Source organism: Callorhinchus milii, unplaced genomic scaffold (genome assembly GCF_018977255.1).
Source record: "Callorhinchus milii isolate IMCB2004 unplaced genomic scaffold, IMCB_Cmil_1.0 Scaffold17, whole genome shotgun sequence".
Lineage (NCBI taxonomy): Eukaryota > Metazoa > Chordata > Chondrichthyes > Chimaeriformes > Callorhinchidae > Callorhinchus > Callorhinchus milii.
The window spans coordinates 14,033,021-14,060,081 of record NW_024704758.1 but is presented as its reverse complement, the minus strand read 5'-3'; the positions used below and the strand labels follow the sequence as shown (position 1 = coordinate 14,060,081).

The 27,061-nt window shown below is 43.3% G+C and overlaps 3 protein-coding genes across 5 annotated transcripts in view; 2 read left to right on the top strand and 1 right to left on the bottom strand.

Moving 5' to 3' along the window:
* The first annotated feature begins 4,544 nt into the window (after positions 1 to 4,544).
* Positions 4,545 to 14,696, top strand: depdc7a (DEP domain containing 7, paralog a). Its single transcript, XM_007887767.2, has 9 exons — positions 4,545 to 4,774; positions 5,985 to 6,417; positions 7,962 to 8,095; positions 9,365 to 9,554; positions 10,871 to 11,088; positions 12,453 to 12,595; positions 13,332 to 13,457; positions 13,554 to 13,632; positions 14,440 to 14,696. Exons 1-9 carry the CDS (start codon positions 4,762 to 4,764, stop codon positions 14,646 to 14,648), a joined length of 1,545 nt encoding a protein of 514 aa, XP_007885958.2. The 5' UTR covers positions 4,545 to 4,761; the 3' UTR covers positions 14,649 to 14,696.
* Positions 14,697 to 15,198: 502 nt separating this feature from the next.
* On the top strand, positions 15,199 to 25,021 carry LOC103175032 (t-complex 11, testis-specific-like 1). 2 transcript variants are annotated; one of them, XM_042341629.1, is made up of 12 exons: positions 15,199 to 15,283; positions 16,223 to 16,288; positions 16,689 to 16,821; positions 17,820 to 18,126; positions 18,829 to 18,961; positions 19,698 to 19,818; positions 20,026 to 20,246; positions 20,822 to 20,958; positions 21,185 to 21,363; positions 21,775 to 21,956; positions 22,271 to 22,443; positions 22,936 to 25,021. In XM_042341629.1, exons 4-12 carry the CDS (start codon positions 17,973 to 17,975, stop codon positions 23,184 to 23,186), a joined length of 1,551 nt encoding a protein of 516 aa, XP_042197563.1. In that variant the 5' UTR covers positions 15,199 to 15,283; positions 16,223 to 16,288; positions 16,689 to 16,821; positions 17,820 to 17,972; the 3' UTR covers positions 23,187 to 25,021. The 2 variants fall into 2 exon arrangements, with proteins under 2 accessions (XP_042197563.1, XP_042197562.1); XM_042341628.1 differs by lacking the exon at positions 16,689 to 16,821.
* The window catches only part of cstf3 (cleavage stimulation factor, 3' pre-RNA, subunit 3), a 34,491-nt gene continuing 32,441 nt past the window's right edge, over positions 25,012 to 27,061 (bottom strand). For both annotated transcript variants that reach the window (XM_007887763.2, XM_007887764.2), the window contains 2 exons: positions 26,382 to 26,442; positions 25,012 to 25,799 (listed from right to left, as the gene is read on the bottom strand). In XM_007887763.2, the coding sequence (XP_007885954.1) occupies positions 25,594 to 25,799; positions 26,382 to 26,442 (267 nt within the window). In that variant the 3' untranslated portion in view covers positions 25,012 to 25,593. The remainder of the gene's footprint in view (positions 25,800 to 26,381; positions 26,443 to 27,061) is intronic.

Sequence of the window (27,061 nt, the reverse complement as noted above, 5' to 3'; positions counted from 1 at the left end):
GTGTTCTGTGAAGCGCTTTGGGACGTCCTCCCGACGTGAAAAGCGCAATATCAAATGCCAGGATTATTATTATTATAAGGTTTTCCGATAGTAAGAAACCTTTAATTGGAGGATTTGAGTGAGGGAAAGAGATACAGAACACAAACAAGTCCATCTGTGATCTGCAGTGTGGGGCGTTGCTGTATCTGAGGTTCAGGACAGAGTGCTGGATGCCCTATGTCAAGTCATCTTTAGATGGGTCTGTGAAGTCTCCCCTTGTTTGGGAGGAGGTGCGAGCTTCTACACTGAGGCATAGGCAGATGCTGCCCACATCAGAAGATATCTAATGGTCAATAATAAGGGGGAGGACCCACATTGCCTGGTATTTCCCTAGTTCCAGGAAGCAAAACATTAAACTCTTTGACTGATCTGTTACGCAAGAGACTTCACCCACTCATAAAGATCAGAGACAAATTCTGTCTAGACCATGTGACCCGCAGGACTTGCTTCAGAATATAGTTCTCCTGACATGATAAATTTTAAAGAGTTGTGTTCACAAATGTAAATTTAAATTCAATTCTGAACATTTTATTTTCCACAAACAAGTGGCTATAGCCCTGGCACTTTGGGGCAGCAGTTTATTTTATGAGTTGTACAAATTTCAGCAGCCGAATTATGGAGTTCTGCAACTTTGATTGTGATCTAAATACAAGCAAGCGGAGAACAAAGTCCAGAAAAGCTATTTCCTCTCCAGATCAGTTTGTTTATATGTCCTGTTGTAAGAATGCAATTTGTCCCTAATGAGATCCTTTTCCTCAGGGTTAGTTTTTCATGTGGTAAAGTTCAGTTCATTAAATTGTAATTTCACCACATCTGGTGGAGGGGAATTGCAAATTTTGCAAAGCTTTCCCCTTGGAAGTTTAAATAAATTGCCGAACTACATAGGCTACATAGAATTTCTCTCGTCTCACTCACATCCCCAGTCTCATTCCAAACCCTTAATTATTCCTCAGAAAGGGAGTTCACTCCAATCCCCAAAATGGTTGAATTTAGTGTAAGTAAAACGATAGGTATCTTCAAATTCAAACTTTTTCATAGTTGTTCAAAAGCTGTAGCCATTTTTTTGACTCGCTTTGCACGCGACAGAATCATTAAAGTAATAAAGTCAAAAGCTGATGATCCTGGAATGTGACGTTGACGAACACTGAACAATGAGAGACCTTTTGATCATTAAATCAATTTTGAATAATCTAACCTTGCTTTCAGAGGGTATTGGGCCCAGGTTGGCAAGATCCAAGGCTTGGGGACTCCAGAGGTGTGAGGGGATTTAACCAGCTAAAGCTGCACACCTTGCCATTGAAAGCAAAGGCTGGCGAGGTCCTGATGCGTGTCCTGGCTATACGGGAATTCAGGACATATCCCAAGGGCCCCAGTGTTGGCTCCCAAGCGCTCCCCATGAATTGGCATCTTTACTTAACATCAGGATCCTGAACCTTTTCGGAAGCCATTTCACAGCCGGGTCTCCCCACCCATTGTGGCTTTGACCTGCAGGGTTAACAGGAGCTGAGTGGGAAGAATCCCTACCCCCAGTGACTGGCCTCCCCCTCCACATCCTGCTGCTGAGCCATGTTGGCTGCTCTGTCATCAGCAGTGCCCTGACGTACTGTGGACCTACCTGCCTCAGGATGTGGACGATCAAGACAACCACAGAGGATTGACGATTTTCTGACATTTCGTTGCCAAGCATGAGTCACTTCAAGGTAAACGACTTACCCCTCCTTCCCCCCCAGATAGTGACTTCTAATGAACTGAGTACTAATGGGGCAATAAACTCGCTGCACAAGTCTACCAGGAGATGTGCGATGAGAGGCTAAAAAAGAACAGGAGGAATTGAAGGGGAACCTCAACACTACAAAAAAATTGAAGCACGCCAGACTGTTAGATCCTGGTCCTCACCTTCAAAGTTTCCATGGCCTTGCTCCCCCCCCACCCCACCTCTGCACCCTCCTAGCCCCTACCATCCTGCTTGGTCCCCTCACTCAGCGGGCTCTGGCCTGCTTCACAATCGCTCCGCTTCATCACCTCCCTTGCCTCCTTCAAGACCCAATCTCAAGACCCTCTTCGACCCTGATTTCCCCCTTCCCCCCCCCTTGACCTCCACCCTCCCCAAACCCGACCCCCAGCTCGAAACACTGACTGTCCAGCACCTTGGTTGGCCTCCCGCGTGAAAGGTGCTATACAAATGTAATGTTGTTGTTAGATGGTTAATCCTTGATTTGGTATAGCACTACAACATTGAGAACGTCTTAGAAAAACTTCACCAAAAGTTTCTGTAAAGAGTAGTGACTGTGTACTTGTCAGCAAACACACCAGCCAATTTGGTCACTTTGGCCAATTTGGTCGCACAAACAGCCATTAATAATCAAAGGCCGATTTTACTTGGAGGATGGTTAGCAGAAACTCCCTTCTCTTTTCAAATAGTGCCTGGGACCTTTAACTGAGGTGCTGTCTGCCTGTTCAGATGAATAATAATAATAATAATCCTTGCATTTGATATAGCACATTATCATGTCGTCAAGACATCTCAAAGCGCTTCACAGCATATACTGTAAAGTCTTGTGACTGTGTATTTTGTGGGCGAAACGTGGCAGCCACTTGCGCACAGCAGTTTCCCACACGCAGTCCCATCTAAATACATATTCCGTGTAATATAGTGCTCCCCCCAGTCCTGTTTTGGAGTGTTAACAGACTATGAGCTCACAGTCCGAAGGTGGGGCTTGAATCTACACAGCTTTCTGACCTCTGGATCCACTGAATTACCAGCTCCTGTTTCCATGATTCTATCGGATTAACAGCGCAGTGTATCCGAACACTTTGCCAAACTAAATCGTCTCTTTGTGCTCACGATTTTACAAACAGATGCAACGCTTCGCCCACAAAATACTCAGCCCCTGCACTTTACAGCGCATCCTGCGAAGCACTTTTGAGACGTCTCGACGATGCGATGCGGTGCTAAATCGAATGCAAGGATTATTATTATTATTATTATTATTATTATAATAGTAATATTGCCACTAATTCCATAGATTCCGTCGTGAATCACTGTGTGGTTTTGCTGAAGCGGTCAACGTAGCATTGAAGACCCAATTGCGATGCGTTGCACCTGTTCAACTTTGCACATCTCTTGGCAGTTTAGGGACAATTAACCCGACTCCAATCAGAGGGCAGTGACCCCCCAACACACACACACACACAGTCACACACACACACACAGACACACATTATAAGGGGGAAAGCCAGACGCATTCTCTCGTCCATTTCAGTGGGGGATACCTGTCGTAGGATGACCACAGTACGTGAGAAAGCCCGAGCCATGATGGGGAGACTCCCTGTGGGAGCCTTCAGCCCATCGCAGTGCAGACCAGGTACCCACTGCCCTCTCCATCACTCGCGCTCAGGGCTCCTCTGTCGCTGTGGAAAGCGATTGCAACTGCATTTCAAAATCATTTGCCCATTACCCCTCCACCCGTCTCCTCTCCTCTCCCTCTGCCCCTCCACTCCACTCCCAGTGAACCCTCTCCACGTCGACGCATTCTCCCCCCAAAAAAATTCCTGATTGATAAAAGTGTTCCCGAGGCACTTCGCTGCCCTGAGCCCTCCGGTGTGTGTGTGTGTGTGTGTGAGTGACGCTCTCTCTGCGCTCAGTGACTTTTGTACGAGATGGACTTTTGCAATTGATCAATTTGTGGTTAATACTTAAACACAGAGGACACGCGAGTGGGTTGAATTGTGCGGCGGTCGGTTCGCTGTCGGTGGAACGGTACGGAGAGCACTGACTTTTTTTTTGGGGTGTGGGTGTGTGTGTGTGGGGTGTGTGTGTGTGGGGTGTGTGTGTGTGGGTGTGTGTGTGTGTGTGTGTGTGGGGGGTGTGTGTGTGGGGGGGGTGTGTGGGGGGTGTGTGTGTGGGGGGTGTGTGTGTGGGGGGTGTGTGTGTGGGGGGGGTGTGGGGGTGTGTGTGTGGGGGGTGTGTGTGTGGGGGGGTGTGTGTGTGGGGGGGGGGTGTGTGTGTGGTGGGGGGGGGTGTGTGGGGGGTGTGTGTGTGTGGGGTGTGTGTGTGTGGGGGGTGTGTGTGTGTGGGGGGTGTGTGTGGGGGGGTGTGGGGTGTGTGTGTGTGTGGGGGTGTGTGTGTGTGTGGGGGTGTGTGTGGGGGTGTGGTGGGGTTGTGTGGGGGGGTGTGGTGGGGGTGTGTGTGGGGGGTGTGTGTGTGTGGGGGTGTGTGTGTGGGGGGTGTGTGTGTGTGGGGGGGTGTGTGTGGGGGGGGTGTGTGTGGGGTGGGGGTGTGGTGGGGGGGGGGTGTGTGTGGGGGGGTGTGGTGTGTGGGGGGGGTGTGTGGTGGGGGGTGTGTGTGTGGTGTGGTGGGGGGGGTGGTGGGTGTGTGTGTGTGGGGTGTGTGTGGGTGTGTGTGTGTGGGGGGGGGAAGGAAATCTTTACACTCCTTCCCTGGATTTGGGTGTAAACACACACCCCAACCCCTGAGTGTGAGTGTGTGAGTGTGAGTGTGTGAGTGTGAGTGTGTGAGTGTGAGTGTGTGTGTGTGAGTGAGTGTGAGAGTCGCGTTACGCACTCACCCACTGCACCACTCCGAGGCGCAGATGTAAGTGGGAGCCTCTGTGGGGTTGGGATCCCACTCTCGTAGTGGGGATTTCCATTCAGAAAAAACAACCCCCACTCCGCAGGAAATATCCAAACATTCACTGTCCTCTACAATGCCGAGTCCACACTATGGCTCAGTCAGGTAAGAAGGCACTGCTGTGGGGGGGGGAGAGGCTCAGCAGTGGTTGGGTTTGGGAGGTCTTCTTGGTTTGCTTTGCTTTGTGGTGGTTGGGTGTTTGCAGTGTAGTTTTGGGGTCGAGTCTGTGTGTGTGTGTGTGTGTGTGTCTGTGTGTTCTGTACAGACTCTTAATTGACTCGGTGGATGGCCTTAAACTTCACTTTTTCAGAGGAAAGTTTGCACAGGTTTTGAGGTCACATCACCTGCAAATGCCAGAGAGAGAGAGAGAGTGAGGGTGGGGGTGGGGGGGGAGTGTGTGTGTCTTGTTGCAAACTCACTGAGAGCAAACTGTGCTGCTCTGGTTTGTAATAGGGAGAAACTTTAAACTCAGTCAAGTCTCTGGCGTTTCGCCCACAAAATATTCAATTCACTTTTACAGTGTATTCTGCGAAGCGCTTTGAGAGTTCTCGACGAGGCGCTGTATCACACGCAAGGATTGTTATTTGTTTCTGCAGTTGAGCAGAGCCGTCGCCCCCCCGGACTGTAAGCGGTCTGTATCACGGTCGCGCTCAAATCGCAAATAATGGTCATGAATTGTTTAATAACTGAGCAGACGTTCTTGGAGCGATGACGGAAAGACTTGGGGGGGTGGGGAAGGAAAAAAAATAAATAAATGGCATCCTAACTCAGGACTCAAACTCAAATATCCTGTGAACTAGTTGCGTCCAGATTACAAAATCAAGTTTGATTTTGAAGCCAGTGTTCCTCATCCAAGCGTGTCTGAAACATGATGACTTTCTGAGCTTATTGCTTAAATTGTGGTGCCAACGAGTTATTTCTGAGAGGGGTAATAATAGAGGTGTTCGGCACTTTTGGCTACATCTGGAGCAAATTTGTGCCAAAAATCCTTGCATTCAATCCTTGCATTTGATATAGTGCCTTATCGTGTCTTCTAGAAGTTTCAAAGTGCTTCACAGGATGTACTGTAAAGTGAATTGACTGTATGTTTTGTGGGCAACGAAGCGCACACCCTTAGCCAGGGATAGTCAAGTCACCTTAAAGCCAGTTCCGCTCTAAGGAGACCCCGCTTTATTCTTACCCCAAGGAGGAAGTGAGTCTCGGAGCTTACTCTGTTGTCAATGGAGGATATAAATCAGTCTTGTAGTGCAATGTGGTACCAAGCGCCGCACTGGGAATGTATCGTTAACTCAGTTCCTCTTTCTCAATCTCCCAGATTTAGCAGCAGTTAAAAAGCCTTTTCGAGCAACTGAGATCTGGTGCAGTCTCATCGCTGCCCTGCAGTCCCATGTGGAGGTGAAACGCCGCAGACACAACCTGAAGTATCATAATGACTGCTTCCTGGGCTCGGACGCTGTGGACGTTATTCTGGGTCACCTCCTGCAGAACAGTTACTTTGGTGACGTTGAAATCCCTCGATCAAAAGTCGTGCGACTCTGTCAGGCTCTGATGGACAACAAAGTGTTTGAAGGAGTCGGAACCAGGCTTTTCGGGAAAGATAAGAAGGGGCTGAGTTTTGAGGACAGTAGCTGCAGTTTATACCGATTCACAGTCGAGCACAAGCTCAGCGATGCTGTGAAAGAGAAACCACCATATATAAGGAATTCTCCCATACCATCCAGAACCCTGTTCGGTGGATTATATCGGAGGTAACTTCATTTAAAGACTTGAATGTGATGGGAATTCTTAAGATCGCATTTCGGTGACTGCTCATGTTTTTAATGTGAAGTGACCATAGAGATGGAACTTAAAGGCAGTACTTTTACTTATCTGCAGTGCTGATCATTGGGTTGGGACTAAAGATTATAAACTTGAGATTTCAATGTTACATTTGATTCTTGGATGTATATTCCAAATTGTTCCTACTTGCCCCCTTTTAAATGTTGCACAGTAGTAATTAAAAATGTGGCAATGGTTAAATGGTGCACATTTTAAGTGGAATCTTCCCATTGGTCTGCACAGAATATTTTCCAAATGTTTATGCCACACGGTTTTGTTTAAGGATGGGGTCACATTTGATAGTGTTCAAGAAGCATTTGTGTTTCCTTAAGTTGCAGCTGATAACAATTTCCCAATTCAGTTCTAAACCAATCTGTCAAAGGTTACAAGTGAACACTGAGGCCAACAAAGTATATGGAGGGAGGAAGGGTAGGTTTATCCCCCTCATCACTCGTATACATACTTATGGGGAAAAATGCCACGGGCTGTTTCCTTTTTAACAACTGCAGAAAATTGCTTTTAAAACTGAGATCGAATGTGACAATGCTCCAAGTTCTTCACACTCGGAAAAGCTATGAAAATAGAGTAAATCTAAAACCATGTGGAATTTCTCCCCCATTGCTTTCTGGTACGGTATGTCACACTTTACTGCCTTGAAACAAACTGATGATTCGATCCCTGGAGATGAGTGGTAATAATTGCCTGGAAATGTGTTGGCATAGTGCGGGAGCTTTCCTTCCCACCATACAAAAAAAAAAGTCTGAATTCATATTCAGTGGGGAGCTAACCTACCGCCTGCCTTCGACACAGGTCGTTATAGCTGCACGTGTCTTGTGCAGTTAATCGAAGCACTCCCTAGGAGAACAGAATGTACTCCTTTCCCCCAAACTTCAGATGTAAACACAAGGTGACCTGCAGTTGCAAGATCTTAACCGTGATAGACTAACAGTTTTAACCAGAGCATTACAAGTGCTTTCATATTGTGCCTGGTCTGCCAAAAGTTGAATGGTCGAGTACAAAACCCTCCCTTAATATATTACTGCATATAGATTAGGAAAGTGGCACCCGATTTATTTTGATAGCGAGCTTCCAGCAGGAGCTGGTGGAACAGTGAAGCAGATTCAGGTGAGAGCAGGAGAGGAGATTCTTATTTTCAAACTGCTTTCAAATGGAAAATAATGGCCGATATAATGTCGAAATGTTCATCCACCAGAATGTGTTGTTCAGCACTTACTTGAACATCAAGCAACGTTCGATTTATTTTTTCGAATGGGGATGTTTTGTCTTCTACCAATCTATTTTAACGGTTTCAAAGAATAATCAGTAATGCATGAATGCAAAAACTGACCATATAAAAATTCAAGATTGGTTGATGCAGGATTTAACCATTTACAGCAACAGAATCAACAATCTAATGGCCAATCCTATATAAAATGTACAGTTGAATATTTTTAGTCTTTTTTTTTCTTGATAGGCGAGAACAAATGTATTTTCCCCATTCGGTGGATACCAGTTCCACTGATAGATCGTTGGAAGAGCTGCTCGATAACTTGAGTTTAAAGCCTGTTCATTCCTCTCGTATCAAAGTGTCTCACGTGTCACAGCAAGGTAAGCATTTGTTATTTAACCTCTGGAAGCAACGGAAATTTTTCCTGGAGTCTGTCCTGATATCAGGTTTTGCAACTCTAAAATCTATGTCCTTTTGTCCCACTGGCTTGGGACATCAAACATACTGTTCTGTTAGGTTATCTGGCTGTTGAACAGGTTGCGTCAATGTTGCCTTCAGTCCTGTTGCATAACTATCATATGACCAGAAGAGCCAACAGCTTGTCGTTCATAGTAATCAGGTTATAGAATTAGAAGAAATAAACCTGGCCTTTGACGAGTGCATTTTGATCACGCTGCAGTAAGTCATGTTTCCCCACCTCCAGTTAATATGCGGACTAGATGTAAGGATTATGTAGGAATTCAAGGCATTCATTTTGATTTGTAGCTTCACTGCACCCATTAAGTCTTAAAGGGTGTAATATTCTCAGAAATTAGGTAAGCAGCGAGTATCAAAAGGCAAAATACTACAGAAGCTTAAAATCTATACTAATAAAGATGAAATGTCTGACTGTCTGTCTGCTAATAACGCAATAACTGATTGACGTAGAGACACGATTTATGCCTCATCCGACAGGTCTTGCATGGGGGAGTGTCATGGGCATATTATTTGGGTGTGGGGGGCTTAGAATCTCCTATTGTTGATGAACTAGACCTAAGCAAGCTTATCGCACATGTATGGCAGTTTTGCTTCAGGTATGCACACAGTGCTTATGGCATGTTAAATGCTTTGTGAGTAGTATCAGTGAAATCTACATTCCATATTGGATCCTTTGATTGCGAGAGCAGCTGCAACAGGTACAGCTAATCTGACATAAAAACAGAAGTCGCTGAGAACACTCAGCAGGTCAGGCAGCATCTATGGAGAAAGGAAAGCGAGTTAACTTTTCAGGTCGATGAGCTTTCGTCCAAACTGAGTGCGCCTACCTCTGGTGAGAGAATGCTCATTCCATTCCAAACACAAGGAGGTGTGGGTGATTCTTACGCTAAACTTTCAATCTGGTTTGCGTACTCTTTAGCATGGTGGCTAGTTACTGTGTATGTCAGTTGCTCAGCTGACCAAAACAGAAATCTTAAACTCTTGGCGTTTCTAAGTTTAGTAAATGGGTCCACCTTTAAATCTAACTCTAAAGATTTAATGGCTAAACTGTGTGCATAATCGATTGAATGCCCAGCGATTTGTTGCGAAGTTCACTCAGGTGAAATTTGGGTTATTTTATTGGTGCCGCATTACAAAATGATGACTAATAAATCGCTTACTTTGCACTCTAGTTGTTAATGAAATTTGGCTAGAGCAAGCCACACTACGTCTGCTGCAGCTCATAGAGCTCCCGATCCTAGATTCTCTACTGGAGAGAAAGGAGAACAGACAGAAAACACTGAATGCAGCCAGCAGTGCAGAGGATCTGATTAACAGCAACATCTTGGACAGAGAAATACTGAAAGCTTTTAGTGACTCACAGTATGTATATCATGTTACTATTTTAACATGACGGAGAGTAAATCTCAAATAAGGCCAATTTGCCACAGTTCCTGATTGTTGCATTCGACTGTACGGTGGCAAATGTCAACCAGGTCTTCAGACCCCTTACATATATCTTCTGGACTTCTTAAAACTACTGTCACCTTCTAAAACTGACCCTGTTTAAGCAAATTTGATTTGGGAGCAGCAGTGGCAAGATGGTCTGAGATGATTTGCCCGGCTGACTGTTTTCAAACCAGTAAGTTACAGTAGCAGAAAAGTTATTAGCCGTCTAGCTATTGCAAGACCTTTGGACAAATGACTGACCTGTTCACAGTCTGAGATTGATAGATTTCTTGTGGATAAAGGGATTAAGGGATATGGGGATAAGGCGAGTAGGTGGAGTTAGAATAGATCAGCCATGATCTTATTGAATGGCGGGGCACGCCAGAGGGGCTGAATGGCATACTCCTGCTCCTAATTCTTATGTTCTCATGTATGTTCTCTGCCAATACTGCTCGGAGTTGACTAAGTGTGAGGCCTACAGCTTTTTCTCGCTCCCGGCTGCCAATGTTCTAATTGCCTGACACGTCAGTGTGCCTGAGAACCAGTTCGTGTGTGAGAATTCAACTCTGCCCTCCAACTGGGTGGTGCAGTAACTTGGGTGAGGCAGTGCTTATTTCTTCACAAAGATCAAGGCTCAGTTTACTTTTTCATGCCTGGAAAATGTTTCTGCCTTAGAATTTATAATAATAATCATTTGATTGCATTTGATATAGCGCCTTATCATGTCTTTGCAAGGCCTCAAAGCACTTCACAAATTATACTGTAAAGTGAATTGACTGTATTTTGTGGGCAAAACACGGCAGCCCAATTGCACACACAGTATCCCACAAACAGTGGTGGATTTAGCGACCAAATTATTTATTATTCTATTTACTTTTGGAGGAATTGTTAACCCTAGAAAAGTGATCCGTCAATCAACTAACAACCAGATTCCTACTTTGCTAGGTGAACAGAGGTGTATTGCATTAATCCTTTGTACACAATAGTATGGAACAAGCTGAGTACTTTTCCAACATTGTCTCATGACCATACAGGAGTGAGAAGGGAGTAAAGGTGTGTGTGTGGCGGTGAAAAGAGTAGACTAAATGGGGATGGAGACTCATTTGGACTATAAACACAGGAGTAATTGAATCAAATGGGCTGTTTCGCTGCTGGACGGTCCATTTAATTCTGTGTAATTGGGATGTTTTGTTTAGCTTTCTCTTTTTTTTTACCTCCCCACCACCCCCCCCCCCCCCCCTCCTCACTAGGGCAGATGAATGGCTGTCGGCTGCAGTTGATTTACTCGAGTATCTCCCAGACCTCATGGTGGTGGACATCAGCAGGAATCTGCCCGAACCTGCCTCTGACATACGCAAATGCAAAATGCTGCTTTATGATACAATTGTCAAATATTACAGTCAACCAAAGGAACCTCTGCTTACTAACTGCTTCTTTGATATTCATACTGGGATTACAGAGCTCCTGGGTATGTACAATCCCCCATTTAATAATAATCCTTGCATTTAATATGGCGCCTTATCATGCCGTTGAGATGTCTCAAAGCGCTTCACAAAATATATTGTAAAGTGGATTGACTGTATTTTATGGGTGAAACGTGGCAGCCAATTGCACACAGCAGTGTCCCACAAACAGTCGTGGATTGAGTGACTGCATTTTTTAAGAACATTTTTTTGTAAGGATTATTACCCCAGTAAAGCCAATCGACTAACAACTGGGTTCCTACTTACTGCTCGGTTAACAGAGGCCTGTGGAGTAAGGAAACTTGCCTAAGATTTTGCTCTGCCTGGGAATCGAACCCAGGTCCTCCTGCTTGCGAGGGGAGCATGCTAACCACTATGCTGTGGGACGCCACAATATTTCATTTAACTGCAGTTTCAGTAATATGAATAACCTGCAATGACTGATGTTTTTGTGGTTTTATAAACGTACAGAGATTCTATGAATATCCTGTTCACTGACTTTCTCCCCCTCCTACGTGATATGTTAGAGAATAATTTCATTTGAAGGTTGAAACTGTACACCACGTATGACTAACCTATTTTAAGACGCTGCTGAGCAGCCCAGCAAGAAATTCTGGTTTTCGTACAATGGTACTTTTTCAAATGCTACTTTTTTTTTTGCCGCACCCTTGTCCAACCCAGCTTATTAAAGCAGCACAATTCTATCTGCCGAAAACGCACAAAACGCCCTCGGTCAGAGCAAATCGAGTCAATCCGCATTTTAGAGCAATTTTGGATTTGTACAGTACAGGAAGAAATCAATCTCTTAAGAATTGACCTGTATTTTGTGGGTGAAACGCGGCAGCCAATTGCACATAGCAGCGTCCCACAAACAATCATGGATTGAAGTGCCCAAATTATTATTGTATTGTGCAGCAGGGGTTAAGTATATTTTAATGTAAGTTGCTTTGAATGAAAGTCTACAATCCTTTAACCAAATGCCGGTTGGTTTAAAAGGATGAAATGATGCCTTTGGCCAGGAGAGGGTGGTCTAATCAAACACAGCACAGTACGCAAATAGTCTTTTAGAAAAGATTTTATTAGCATTCAGCTCAATTTAAAGTTTCTACTCTCGAATTGTGATTTATACACACAGTGTTTTTGGCATCCAAAAAATACCTCGCTCCTGCATAATGTAGCATAATTCTATTCTATGCCAAAACAGCAATGTTTTCAACTTAAGTAGCAACCCACTCCATATTATTGTGGAAGTTAATTATACTGTGTTTAAAGATACCTAATGGCAGCTACATTTTGAATCGCTGTAGTTTTATTCCAGATTTAGCATTTTAATGAGGTTGTGATATTTACTGGTCTCTCTGTTCTGCAGTGAATGGTAAATCCGAACCAGCATTAGAAGCGACACAACTATGTCTAAAGCTTCTGGATTCCAGGAACCGTGAGGAGCTCAGGAGGCTGTTGTACTTCATGGCGACCGCTGCAGATTCTGCAGCAATTGTCTTACAAAAAGGGGTAAGTACAGTAGACATCTGTTCCAAATAATTATAATGAGCCTTTGGGTCTTCCCTATTCTGAAGGCACTGATTTGCCCATGCACTCCATGTTAGCTTTGGGGGTGGAAAAGAACAGGCTCCTTGTCTTTGAGAGCATCAAAGTTGAGTTCTGTTCTGCTTTGCCCAAGATAATTGAACATGTGAGCCTTCCAGCCAGTGGTTTCCTTGCCGTTGCCCAATAGTGCTCGCGAACCCGACTGAGATTAACTCATTCAACACAACCTGTAGATGGAATCTGGGACTACTTATGTCTGGTTGGAACAATTTATTAAAATTAACACTTTATAATATTCTGTGAAGCGCTTCGAGACTCTCAATGACATCAAAAGGCGCTATATCAAATGCAACTTATAACAATAATAATAAATGTGCTTGCATTTATGAGTAGAGGAGTGAGGAAGATATTAGGAAGATCTACGAGCCCTTCAGTTTTTTTTTAAATATATAGACTGTCTGGGGTTGAATTGTTGCTTTGTTGTCGCCCTCAATGAATAATAATCTCTCTAGTCATTCCTTAGCTTTGAGTGATCTTTGCTTGCTCGCATCCACACAATATATTGCGCTGAGAGAATAAGTCAGTGAAGTTGAAAGCAAGTTGTGAAACTGTACAACTTGTCAAAATAATAAGTGGACCTAACAAACTAAATTAGGAAGAACTATTTATTTACTAACTTGCAGCTCTCCCCCCTCCCCAGGTTGAAAATAGAATTGTGATGAAGAGAACCTTTGGCCCCTCAATTGTGCACAGTAAGAATCTGCAGAAAGGAAAAGCAAATCTTCTGGTTTTATTTCTACTGGACAATCAGAAAGATGTGTTCAAGGTACAAACAGTGTGAGCTTCCTGTGACGGTCATAAATGCAACATGTTGAATAAACTTCAGTTTGTCAGTTGAATAACATGCGACCACCTTTAACAGATCCCTGGCACACTGCACAAAATGGTGAGTGAAAAGCTGATGGTGATCCAGCGAGGTGGTGATCCAGAATACGATGCAGGTAACTATGAAATAACAAATTAATTAGCCTTCTGTCCGTTTAGAGAACTGCTTTGAATGTCCCACAGCTGTGGCCTCCTCCCGTCTCTGGTGTTCAACAGTGCACTTGGCCAAATTGAAAATGATCTCAATGACCTCTTGTCCGGTGCTTCCACTGACGGATTAAACACTGCTGCTAAAGAATGCAATGTATGTGTAATGTAGGGGCTTTGACTTTATACAGTACAACTTGCTCTGTCAATCTGACTCCAAATTTCTTGGTGCCTGATATCACTGCTGTTTAAGTATATATATATATATATAAAAAATCAATGGACGAGGAAAGTGATTAATACGTTGGCTTGTTTGAATTTTTTTTAAGATTGTTTTCTGATATGCAGTGAAATAAATGGATTTAGCACATTGTTGGTGCTAAATTTGTACAGTGGGCTTGTCGTGAGAGCCTGTTTTTATTCGCTCGCTTTCTAATATTGGACCCTGCAACGATAATAATAATAATTATTATTATTATAATGCAGTGCTGCAAATGGGGTTGGGTTGTTTTTGTGGCATCATAGATTGCAGCTGATTCAAATGGGAACTGAGTGGGAGATTTTTTTTTGTGTGTGCGTCGATTGGATTAAAAAGACGCTTTCGTGTTTTTGATGCTGGACCGGGTCAAAGTGAACGCGCGCGACTTTTCTTGTCACTCGCTCCGAGACGCCGCCCGGCGTGGAGGGCGCTATATAAATCCAAGCGGTTGTTGTTGTTGTTGTTTAACTCTTTTGACGGGTCCTTTTTTTTTTAAACATTTTTACATAAAAAAAAGGGTACACTTTCTGCGAAAGACTCGATGGCGAGGCGTACGAGAGCAACATGCGGAGCACGACCAGAGCGGAACTTTTGTTGCTGATCAAATCCATTGATGAAAACGCTCGGCTCTCTACCAAAGAGAAGAAAAAGATCCTGAATCAGTTCAACAAAAGTCACCCGGCCATATTTATTCAATATTTCTTCGATCCGTCGAGGAAAAGTTAACTCTTTCGTCAAGCCGAATGATCGCAGTGGCTGGCGCGCGCGGGTGGGGGGGAGTGACTGTTGAACGTTAACGCCGTTGCTGTCCGAGGGAAATCGTGAAAAGTTTTAATGTGTTTAAGCGAAAATTTTATATTTAATAAACTTTAAATACCGATTTTTTTTTTGATTTTTTTTTTGTCTTTGTGGCGATGAAGGCAATTTGTGGAAGATTCCTACTTGGTGTTCACGCCCCAGGAAGCAGTGTGGAGACCCACATATCAGATATGTGTGTGGGGGTCAGTGTGTGTGTGGGGGGGTCAGTGTGGGGGGGGTCAGTGTGTGGGGGGGGTCAGTGTGTGGGGGGGGAGGTCAGTGTGGGGGGGGTTCTGTGGGGGGTGGTGTGTGGGTGGGGGGGGTCAGTGTGGGGGGGTCAGTGTGTGGGGGGGGGCAGTGTGGGTGGGGGTCAGTGGGGGGGGTCAGTGTGTGTGTGTGTGTGTGGGTGGGGGGGGGGTCAGTGTGTGTGGGGATCAGTGTGTGTGGGGGGGGGTCAGTGTGGGGTCAGAAGACTACAATTCCCAGTATCCTCCGCGTGAGCGGCGCGGCCCAGACCGGAAGTGACGTAATCAGACGCTGGGAGCCGGTGGCTGTACGAAACGGTAAAGTCGGTTTATAACAGATTGTGCGGATACCCGGACCCCGGGGCGGGGGGGGGGGAGAGGGGAGAGCTGAGGGTCGTTTGTTGAGAGGCGGATTTGTATAGTCTAACTGTCAGGGGGTCAGACACACAGAGAGACAGAGAGAGACACAGAGACACACAGAGACACACAGACAGACAGAGACACAGAGAGACACAGACACAGAGAGACATAGACAGAGAGAGACAGAGAGACACACACACAGAGAGACACAGACAGAGAGAGAGACACACAGACAGACAGAGACACACAGACAGACAGAGACACAGACAGACAGAGAGACACAGACAGAGAGAGAGACAGAGACACACACAGAGAGAGACACACAGACAGACAGAGAGACACACAGACAGAGAGAGAGACACACAGACAGAGAGAGAGACACACAGACAGAGAGAGACACACAGACAGAGAGACACACAGACAGAGAGAGAGACACACAGACAGAGAGAGACACACACAGAGAGAGACACACAGACAGACAGAGAGACACACAGACAGACAGAGAGACACACAGAGAGAGACACACAGACAGAGAGAGAGACACACAGACAGAGAGAGAGACACACAGACAGAGAGAGACACACAGACAGAGAGAGAGACACAGACAGAGAGAGACACACACACAGAGAGAGACACACACACACACAGAGAGACACACACAGGCACAGAGACACACAGACAGAGAGAGAGACACAGACAGACACACAGACAGAGAGAGACACACACACAGAGAGAGAGACACACAGACAGAGAGAGAGACACACAGACAGAGAGAGAGACACACAGGGAGACAGAGAGGGAGACACAGACACCCACACACCCACACACAGACAGACCCGGATTTCCAGTCTCTTTTTGCTCCTTTTTATCTCAGTTTATTTTGTGGTTTCTTCAAAGGAGCAGCAAAATAAATCCGGTTCTGCCCCAGTAGTGACCCCCAGACCGGTCCAGGCTCCGGGAGATGTGAGTCTTGTTTTCAAAAACAAACAGAACGCTGTGTTTATTGTTGTCATGTTCGGTATTGTGTATATATTAATAATCATCATCCTTGCCTTATCACGTCTTCGAGACGTCTCAAAGCGCTTCGCCGAATACACTTGTCAAATGAATTGACCGTGTATTTTGTGGGCGAAACTCAGCCACCGACTGGGCACCGCAGCGTCCCACAAACAGCTGTGGATTGAACAACCAATTTATTATTATATATATATATATATACACACGTCCCACTGGACTGAGATATTTACCATTTCAATGCATGGAAATGAACATTGGCCCTTAAATGAATGAAGTGCAAATTGTTTTTGCTGTTAAGAACAACGAATTAAATGAGCAAAGTGCTGTCGATTCTGTTCGGAGGCAGTTTCCTGACGTGTTGGTGTTGATGAACGAAATAACCTCTTTGACGGGTGGCCCTGTGTATGTGTCCTGTGCCACGACGGTCAGCCGTACAGACGAGTGGAGGCCATCCTGACCTCGGTCTGCACCGTGAGCAGGTGGGATGGCACACTTGGCCTCAGTGCCCATTGCAACAACGACGACAACTTGCATTTATACAGCACCCTTCACGCGGGGCAGCACGTCCGAGCACTTAGCTGGGGAAGGAAGAATTATCTCCTTTCCCTCCATAGTAGACCTGTGATATAAGGCGAAAAGCTCCTTGAGCTTCCAGCGCCTCTTTGTTGTGTGTTGCCGTTGCCAGGGGAAGAGTAATTTGGCTTTGATTTAGACGTGTAAGGTGACGTGATGGGGTGGAGCTAAACGCTGTGCTGTGCAGGAAGAAACGCGTTGGGGTTTAAATTGTCCCCGGCACTGCTCGTAGTTAGCTCCTAGTGGGCCAATTGAAGAAACAAGGTTTCGTAGAAGGTTGGCGAAAGGTCAAAGGCCTGCAATTCATTGAATGAAAGCTGCAGATTGTATACATACAGATGCAAGTACTACTTGCACGTTAGATTCAGCCTTCAGTTAGGTTTAAGCTTCCCCGATAAACTCGATGATTTGCTTCAGAGCTGTTTCTGAGTTATTTGGATTTGTGATGGTTTTCTTGGCATTTTGCTTTTCTCCCTCCCCTTTAGGCAACCATCTGGCTTCCTGTTTCCGCCTCCCAACAGCAACCTGACTGGGATTGACCCTGGCTTTAACCATACTGGTGAAGTGCATTGGAGAATTACCACCGACCAGTAATTCTTCTTGAGTAATGAGTAGAGTCGCTAACTGGTGTGATGAATGACATATTTCACATGTCTCACTGTACATGCCTCAGTAATTGACCTGAAATGATTACATGTTTCCTGAAAAAGTTTAGTCGGAGATTGTTATGCGAAGTTTTATAATGCTGAAGGACCCAAATGTTCAAGAAAAACTAAACTACATTTTGTAGGGGATTTCATAGAGGATACAGAGAAGAACTTTGCAATCCCCACCCCCCCCCCCCCCAACCACCATACAGGTCAGTGTATTACATTATATTCCTTTGTGTGTATGTCTTTTGCAGATAACAGAGCGGGAATCCATTCCAGAGCGGAAAATAAAATGATTGTAGTCCCCACTCTACCATAAAAGTAACAGTCAGTGGAGCACCTACAGTTGTTGTGTCTTATAGATTCTTGGGCAGAAGCTATACAGACTGAGTTTAAGCAAAGCAAGTATGGCTGAGGATCCAGGTAAAGCGGGTTCAGGTGAAGGGGAAAGAACCGCAGAAAATGCCTGTCACAATAGGCTGGACGATTCCGAAACTGGGAATCTACGTAAACGACTGAGACAGGGAACTGAAACCCCCAGCACTGGAAGCACTCCTTCATGTAAGTTTGCACTCGTGTACATCTTGGTGTGGTAGAGTATTTGTAAGTTAAAGGAGAAAGGATGCAAGTACATAAGAAAGTATTTCCCTTCTCTTTCACAAATAATTAAATGTTCCCTACCTTCCAAGACTTACAACAACAACTTGCATTTATACAGCGTCCTTCACACTGGGTAGCGTCGTGGAGTACTTAACAGTGGCAGAGTCTGACAATGAGTAAGCACGATTAAAAAGGAAGGTCTTTAGGCGGGATTTGAAAGTGGTAGCAGTCTTATTTCCTACTCATCTTGTCTCCTATAACATAATCTCTGCTCAAGCTGGGAACTTGTTTAATTTTTATAATAATAATATATGTTCAATTTATATGTATTTCAGATCATGTTCTGGATGAGTAAAGATCAATTCATGATTTTATTGTCGTCTTAGCTAGGGACTCGATAATAAAATGATGCAGTATAATTATGAGACAGATGATTAGAATTTTAGACTAAAAAATGGTAAAGCCAATTATTCAGCAAAAACGCCACAACATGTTAGGGCTTTTAACTCGGGATTTGACTCGCTAAATGGCCTCCAGCATTTTTCCCTTTGGGATCATGAACAATGAACCCAATAGTTAGTGTTTCATAATTGATTTGAAGAAGAAGATGAGAATAGTCAGGTAGCTACATTATGTAATGCTGCATTTGTTTTTGAATTCCAGCTACGCCTCCCAAACTGGTCTCAGCAGAGGAGCTAATTGAAGCAGAAAAAGGGGTCTGTAAGTTGGCTCTTGCTCATGAGATAGTAGTCGACGAAAGTTTTAGAATCAAACAGCGAGACCCAGCAGAGGGCAGGTAGGTGCAGAAGCATGGCCACACGAAGGCTGTAATTTGCCCATTGGTATTTATATGCCGAGTTGACAATCTGCACTGGACACATAATATGTGACACCCAACTCTATCTCTCTGCCTCCACCCTGGACTATAGGACCACTGCTGTCAGACATCAAGTCCTGTATGAGTGCTAACTTTCTACAGTTGAATGTCAACGAGATCGAGGATAGAGTTCAAAATCCTCGTCCTTGCCTTCAAGCCCCTCCACAACTTTGTTCCTTCCTACCTCTGCGACTGCTGACCCCATATTAAACTGTCCTCTCCCTCCACTCGGCAGGTCGCCCGCCCGCTGCACGTCGCCTGCTGCACGTCGCCCGCCCGACCCCACCAGTGGCGGTCGGGCCTCCAGCCTTTCTGCCCCCACCATGCCACGTGGAGTTCCCACTCCATCCGTTGGGGGATGTCCTTTCGATGTGAAAGGTGCTATACAAATGTAATTTTGTATTGTATGGCATAATCAGAAACGCAGTTCAAGGAGGGCTGTGTCTGAACTCTGCGCTTGAGATAGAACCATTACTTATCCCCCCCAAAATATTCTATTACTAGGATCTAATATGCAGTGATTTTTAATGGGGATTCTTAAGTGTCTTATATTAATGGCAGATACTAATTCACAGAATTCAAACAGTATCAAATATTCATAATACAAACACACACACTTCCTGTGTCTGGGTAATAAAATTAAATGTTTTTACAGTTTTGAGAAGACAGTTGGGGATATTGTGAAAAAAGCTTTCTGGGATTGTTTACAAGCACAATTAAGTGAGGAACCGCCAGTTTATGACCATGCAATCCATCTTCTAAGTGAGATTAAAGAGGTAAGCCATTCTTACTTAATGTCCAGAACCTAACAAATACGAACCCCCTGTATCCCCTTACGTCCCAAGCCCAAAAAACATGAAAACCCCCTCCCCGCCTTACATCCCGAATCCAAAAATCTGCAACGCCCCCCCCCACCACCCCTTATGCCCGAAACTTAAAAAACAAAATATTATTGTTTTCTGCCTCCACCAATATTGTTTCAGAGTCTCTTGTCATTCTTGCTGCCTGGTCACACCCGGCTGAGGAACCAAATCAATGAGGTTCTGGATCTGGATCTTATAAAACAAGAGGCTGAGAATGGTGCTCTGGAGATCCCGAGACTAGTTGACTTCATCATTGGGATGATGGGAACTCTGTGCGCACCTGTCAGGGATGAGGAGATCAAGAAGATCAGGGACATCTGTGATGTGGTGGTATTGTTTAGGTAAGATGGAGATGAAAGTTATGTTAAATATTTCAGCCTGGGTGTGAGGCCCAGTGGTGCTTCTATGAGTGGAACTCACTGGAAAAGTAGATTAGAAAACAAACCTGGAAAGAGATGTGATGCTTCAATGCAAATTCATTGATTGGGTTGAAGACTCAAAGATAGTATACTTTACACAAAAATAAATCAAATGGACATTTTCTTTTTCACCAAGTCTAAACGTTTGAAGATTTTTTTATTTTTTTAATTAAGCAACAACAACAAAATTACATTTGTATAGGGCCCTTCATGTCGGAAGGCATTGAACAGTTAGTGTTTTAGGTTTACTGTACCAAATGTTGTATCAGATGCTCTTTATTAATAGAGGAGGCACAAAGTTTTGCTCATCAGTACCTCACTGCTCGTGAAATTCCTGACTATTGAAAGCGCTAACTATCCAATTAGCTCCTCTTTGCAGGTCTAGGTGAAGGACTCAAATTTGGAGCAAGAACTCTTATTATCCTGACGCACAGTAGTTAGGTAGGTAGGTAGGTAGGTAGGTATGATGGTTATAAATCTGTGTTGCTTCTTTTCAGGGAGATTTTTGGTGTGCTTGATCTGATGAAGCTGGACATGGTGAATTTCACTATCAGCAGTATTCGACCACACTTAATGCAGCAATCGGTTGAATATGAGCGAAAGAGATTTCAGCAATTATTTGACAAGCAGCTGAGTAAGTCTCAAGTTCCACAAACCTGATTTCTTACTGAAACCGGAGACTGAGAGACTTTTCTATTAACTGTGGGTTACTGATACCCTTGCAGAAACTATCTGTTTGTTGCCAGCCTAGCAGCGTGGCGCAGTAGTAATATTTACACACCAGGTTCCAGCCCTCCTCCTTTTTCTTTCCCCCTTCCCTCCATTATATTTTGCAAATAAATCTCTTTGCTTTACCACAGATGGGCTGGAAATCACTACCAAATGGTTGCAAGAAGCAGCCAGTGATGTGCTGAGCGCTGACTCCGAGTCTGCAGTGGGTGCTGGAGCTCCTGCTGCAGAGATTCCTGCGACTTCAGTGTTAAACCATGCTTATCTTACACTGCTGAGGTGGGATCACGCCGGCAGGCTTTTCCCAGAGGTTGGTGTCATTCTCTGTTAATTGGATATCACTAGCATCATGTTGATTTTGCTGTGAGTGCAGATTCTTAATAGAAGATCAATCGTCTGGGGTAAATCCACTTCATTGATGCAACTCCATTAAACTGGCATAAAGATTAAACTTTCCAGCTATAGGTTTTACCATCAGATCCCAAGAGATGTACAAATGAAGACTTTTTAATACAGGTCGATGGCCCTACTTCCTGCCGTTGTCCTAAAATTGCCCGTCACATTCTTAAACCTGTGAACACTCGTCCTATTGCCTTATGGTATCGTTCTGCGTCTATTTTCTCTATCTCATGTGGTAATAATAAAATAAATAGGAAATTACTAAGCAGGATTGGGGTGCATGGATGATTTATGGTCTCATTGTTCTCTCTGCTTGTTGTAGACCGTGCTGATGGACCAAACCCGTTTCCAGGAAATGCAGATGGAATTAAATCAATTGACCATAATAGCGGCAGTTCTTCTGGTGACATACAACATGACTGGTGTAGCCATATCAGGGCTCTCAGGATTTCTGGACAAGCTAAAGAAGATTATTAAAGTCTTATTGACAGGCATGCATACCCCGTAAGTGATTCACTGCTATGTACTTTGATTGCTATGATGTTAAGGCTAGGTTGAATGGTAGTGAGGAAGAAGAGAAGTCATTCAGAATGTATGTGCTGCAGTTGCTTTAATAGATCCAATGGAATTGTATTAACATTTTACAAAATTGTCCATGGAATCTTAAATTCACCCTGGTTAGTGGAAACCCAACTTAGTCACAAGCATTGTACTTTGTCTATTGTGAAAATCTGTGTTCACTGAGCAAACTAAGACCAGTGTTTGATCTGGATGTGAAAGTATGGAATGCTAATTTGCTGTTTTTACTGAATTTACAGTTCCTTTCAACTGAGTGAGGCTCTGGTCAGTGTGAGTGAGCAGATCTGTGTGGAAGTAACTAACTGCTTATCTCAACATGGGTTTACACCCCTGACTGTTGAGAGAAAAGGAGTGTTAAAAGGTCAAATCCAGGCAATATCTAATTTGGACAACTCAGTTCGCAAATTAATAGGTAAGATCGGAATATCCTTCAGACATGTATTGATGAGAATTTTACAGTTGTAGACAATCTTGCAAATTTACTCGTCAGAACTGAACAGGTTTTAATAGCATGGATTGCTAGTGATTTGACTGTTGAGAAAAACCTACAATTTGAGAGATTAACTGTCGTTGGCAGCCTCTAAGTCTCCATAAGTAAGCCAGAGAGGGCTGGTCAGCCATTCATCATGTCTTGGCTTGCTGCAGTTCTGACTAGAGCATGGACTTTAATCAGTATATAAACTATATGAAGGGTTGCACAAAAAATGTAATTTTGATTTGTCCTATAGGCTCTCCCCTCACTGTTCAATTAAATGTCTTCTTATTGGCAACAAAATTCCACTGTTTTATTTAGCAATTCTTATCAGCGCATCCAGTTTGCCAAGTTAACCGTGTGACAATCAATAATCAAGTTCTATTGATTGTTGTATTTGTAAACAATTGATGAATGATTTTCTTTTGGCAGATTCGCGCATCCAGACTTTCCTGAAGACGTATCTTGTGTCGATCAACCCAAAGACCATCACAGCCCCTGGTGGTCTTGGTCCCATTGGTACTGAGCTGGAAGAATTGACTGTCAAATTTACTCGCCTGATAAACTACAACAGGCTAGTCTTTAGCCCTTACTATGATACTGTCTTGACTAAAATACTCAAAGGGACTGACTCTGAAGTTCCAGGAATAAGTGAAAAGGAACAACTGTCCTCTCAGGGATAATTTATTGAATACAGTAAACATTTAAGAGACGGTATTCCTTGCTTCTTCCTCGGAACACTCCGCAGATCATAAGAGTTAGGCTGAGAAGGTTCTGTTTGGGTTTGGGGAAAAAATCATAACAAGATGATTTCCCTTTATTTTGTTGACATTGGGATTTCATTAGAATGAATAACTCTGGTTCAGTGGGCTTTGGTCAAACCTTAGTAAAGCACCTCCTGCAGACAGCTGCTGTCCAAGCAGTTCAAGATCATCTCCTTTGATCGAGCCTCTCTCCAGAGCTCGATGATTGCACATTGAGGTCTCAACTCCTGTGGTGTATGGAAGATGAAAGATTATCTATTTGAGTACGACTCTCAATTTTGAGTTAAAGCATCTTCTGCACTCTATCCTCCATCTTCTAGTCACTTGTCTGGAAGGGGCATACATAGCACAGTGTTGCTATCTTCTTTATTATACCAGTCAAAATAGGCAGAGATCTCAAAATTAGACCACATACTCTAATAGTGCAGGGAACCAGTAAGGGTCATGTAGATGCCAGAATATTTTAAAAAGGGATATCACAACTCCTCCAATGACTCTGTTTATCCAGTCATGGAACCAGTTGGAGAAAGAATAACACTTGGATTGTCTGTGTAGGCCAGATGGTTTTGTAAGATTTCAGTTTATGCATTTGTGACATTGAAACAAACACTGATTATAGTAATAAATCTGCACAAGACACTAGATTTATCACTGTAATAACCCAAACTACAACACCATCTGTAGCACAATTTTATAACTGGATAATAAAAGCAAAGTAAATATTTTAATTCTACTAGCCCCAATGCCCATCTTTTTTCTCTCTATTCTATTTATTTATGGACTTCTCTTTTCTATGCCCTATTTCTACAGCAACCTCACTTGGAAGCCCTTACATTAACTTGTTTGTTCCTCCTGTTTTCCATGAAGCATTTTGAAGGAGGAAGTAACTTTCAAACAAATGTTCACATTGGTTAAGAATAGCTCCAAAGCATTTAGCAACTCAAAAAACTGCGACTGTGATGATTGACATTGTTGTGTGATAAGATTCAACCAGGTTGATGTGCGTGTCTCTATTTATATGTAAAAACTGGAAGAGGTTGCTGGATGAGGATACTAGCCATTGGCCACAGAGTGCTGACAGTAAAACTCTTCTGTAGTCGCTAAAAGTTAAGGGTTACTATATTCTGCGGATTTAGATTTTCAATAAATCTTAGTGTGTGCAAAAGTAAGGAGTACTGTCATCTTAAATGGAAGCATTTACTTCTGCACATAGCAGCCAAACCAATTCTTAGTACTTCTATTATCCTCTTCTGGCTGTGTCTTACAGTATTTTATCCACATAATTCCAGGCTTAGTATGTTGCATGTCTCTTGTATATGTGCATGAGGCTTCTTTGGAATTGATGTGCATTATATTAACTACACCCGGCAGTTGAATAATTTAAATACCTCTAAGCATTTTTATGGAACAGGTTTGTTTGGAGAAGAGAAAATACTTTTTTTTCAAATTTCTAAGAAATTTGCAATACAACACAGTAAACCGTGATGATGTACAATATTTAAACAAAACAAGTATAACCTGATGTGTAATAAAGTTTATCTGTGTCATTTTGGCCTTATTAAAGTGAATTACTATATAGTCTGGGCAATTAAATGGGTCGTGTATAAAAGATTAAGGGGGAAATCCTAACTGTTGGAAAATTGACAGTTTTTAAACATTACAAAATATACTCTTCTACAGGGATATGTGTTAGTGGTCTAGGTCATATACAATGAGGGTAGAGTAAGTGTACAAATAAAGAATCTAACATTAAATGTATTTTCTACCTTTATTACAAAGATTGGTGTTCAGGCTGTCAATTACAAAAGAAAACAGGTTGCCATAAATAATGGTAAAATGAGACTTGGCAAGAATAACCACATGACAAAATCGGACTTGAGTCTCTTCATAATGTGGTCTTATTAAAATACAATTCTCTCTAGAATTGAGAATTTTTACCATCCAGTTTTTTAAAATGAAACTGACAATTAAAACAAATCGCAAATAATTCATTAGTTGCATTTTACAGCGCACTTGCTAGGAACGAGATTGCAGTTGAAATGTTTGCACTGTGTGTGTTTGTGCTGCCCTGGTTTTCAATACCAAACTTATTTTTAAATCTACTCAAAACATGAGCATTTTGAAAAAAAATGAAATTTTCATTCAAGTAACAAGATTTTATCCATCTTTTTCATTCCAAGTGGGTTTAAACGTATTTGAATGAGGCACCAACAGTGAAAGCACAGTCTTATTTCCACAGGCAAGTGAAGACATAGCTCGTGTCTTGACATTTTTAAGAAATGACAATTCAGTTCTTTGAATGTGTAACAGTCCATAACGAACTAGTTTACCGGACTCGCTTCTGCTGACGTGCTCTGTAGATATCATGTACAGGGGGGGCTACAGTTCCTTTTTCCTCGTCATCATCAGAATCTTCGTTTGCTGCCCTTTTTAATGACTTTTTCATCACTGCATCGTTTTCTAAAGGCCCGTTTCCTTCAACTATGCTTTCTGGCTGACTACCGGTGATCAGCTCCACAGCTTGCTCAACAGCTGAAATAGAAACACATCGCACCTTAATACATATATACCAAGTGACTGGGTAAAGGTGCTAAAGCCACAACAAGCCAGCGTCAAAGTACGGGCTTGTAACCCAGTCTGTGTTGAGTTGCTGATCTCAGCTGGGTGGTGGTTTGGGTGTTACAATTGGCTTCAGTGTCTTCTGGGCCAAGGACTCTCCCCGCTGATGATGATCCAGTGACCCCAGCTGGAAAGTGCTCATGTGGACATTTGGTGAGGACAGGACAAGACCAGCTGTGGTTGAATAGCTTACAGACACCCAGTGTATCAGCTCACTGAATATCCTGTAAAGTGAATCGTGGATTAAGTGACCAAATTATTATTGATTTTTTGAAGGGATTATTATCCTTTAGTTTATTAATTTATTTAACTTACTTGAGAATTATTAATTTTAACAAATTAAACGTTTTTATTGAAAATACAAGAATTTGATAGCTGGCTCAGCAGCTAAAGAAGACCATACAGAGGCACAGAGCTGTCCTTAGTCTGAAATTTTGATTTCAGCTCTATCCTGGAAGAAGGGGGAATAGCAACATGCGTCACAGAAATACTTACTTTCTGGTAACTGGCAACGTCTCAAAACCTCAATGAGTTCATCAACTTGGACAAATGGCCCCTGTAAATAGAATGTTTTACAGTATTCTGATCAATAATGTGACATTTCTAAATCTAATCATTGTGTACATACAGAGTCACACATGCAATTGTTTGCATTATTCTACAGGTGACTGAACACTCCCACTTGTGGAGTGGCCACTATTAGTATTGTATTTTCTGCGCAGTATTACATTGTTATGTCACACAGGCCATTCAGCCCCTCAAGCCTGTTCTGCCATTCAATACGATTATGGCTGACCTGTACCTCAAGTCCAATTACCCGCCCTTGCCCCATATCCCTTGATGTTCCTCCTGTACTTTAGGATAAGTCAGTCTCTTCACCGCATGAAAGGGGTTAAAGCAAAATCGTTCAAGAATTGTGATATAAAAATACCAAAAGTCTCACATTAACCAAACCAGGAGCAGGATAGATATTTGCACAGGATGGACACTTAAACTCTTGTAGTTTTAGTTTGGCTGCCTATGTACATATTAAGCTTGTAAAGAAGGCTCCATGACGAGAGAATTACTCTTGTGACAGCCCTCAGTTCCTCATTCTACTTGCAGTTTCTGGTGAAAAAGAATAACTTTCTCGTAATAACTGAACAGCTCTCTGAAATGAGAACAAACAATCAGTT

Coding starts and splice junctions, on each gene's coding strand:
- depdc7a (XM_007887767.2), top strand. Junction 6,418..7,961: donor TTCGGTGGATTATATCGGAG/GTAACTTCATTT, acceptor TTTTCTTGATAG/GCGAGAACAAATGTATTTTC. Junction 11,089..12,452: donor TGGGATTACAGAGCTCCTGG/GTATGTACAATC, acceptor TCTGTTCTGCAG/TGAATGGTAAATCCGAACCA.
- LOC103175032 (XM_042341628.1), top strand. CDS start 17,973: ATGGCTGAGGATCCAGGTAAAGCGGGTTCAGGTGAAGGGGAAAGAACC. Junction 18,127..18,828: donor CACTGGAAGCACTCCTTCAT/GTAAGTTTGCAC, acceptor TTTGAATTCCAG/CTACGCCTCCCAAACTGGTC. Junction 22,444..22,935: donor CTCAGTTCGCAAATTAATAG/GTAAGATCGGAA, acceptor TTCTTTTGGCAG/ATTCGCGCATCCAGACTTTC.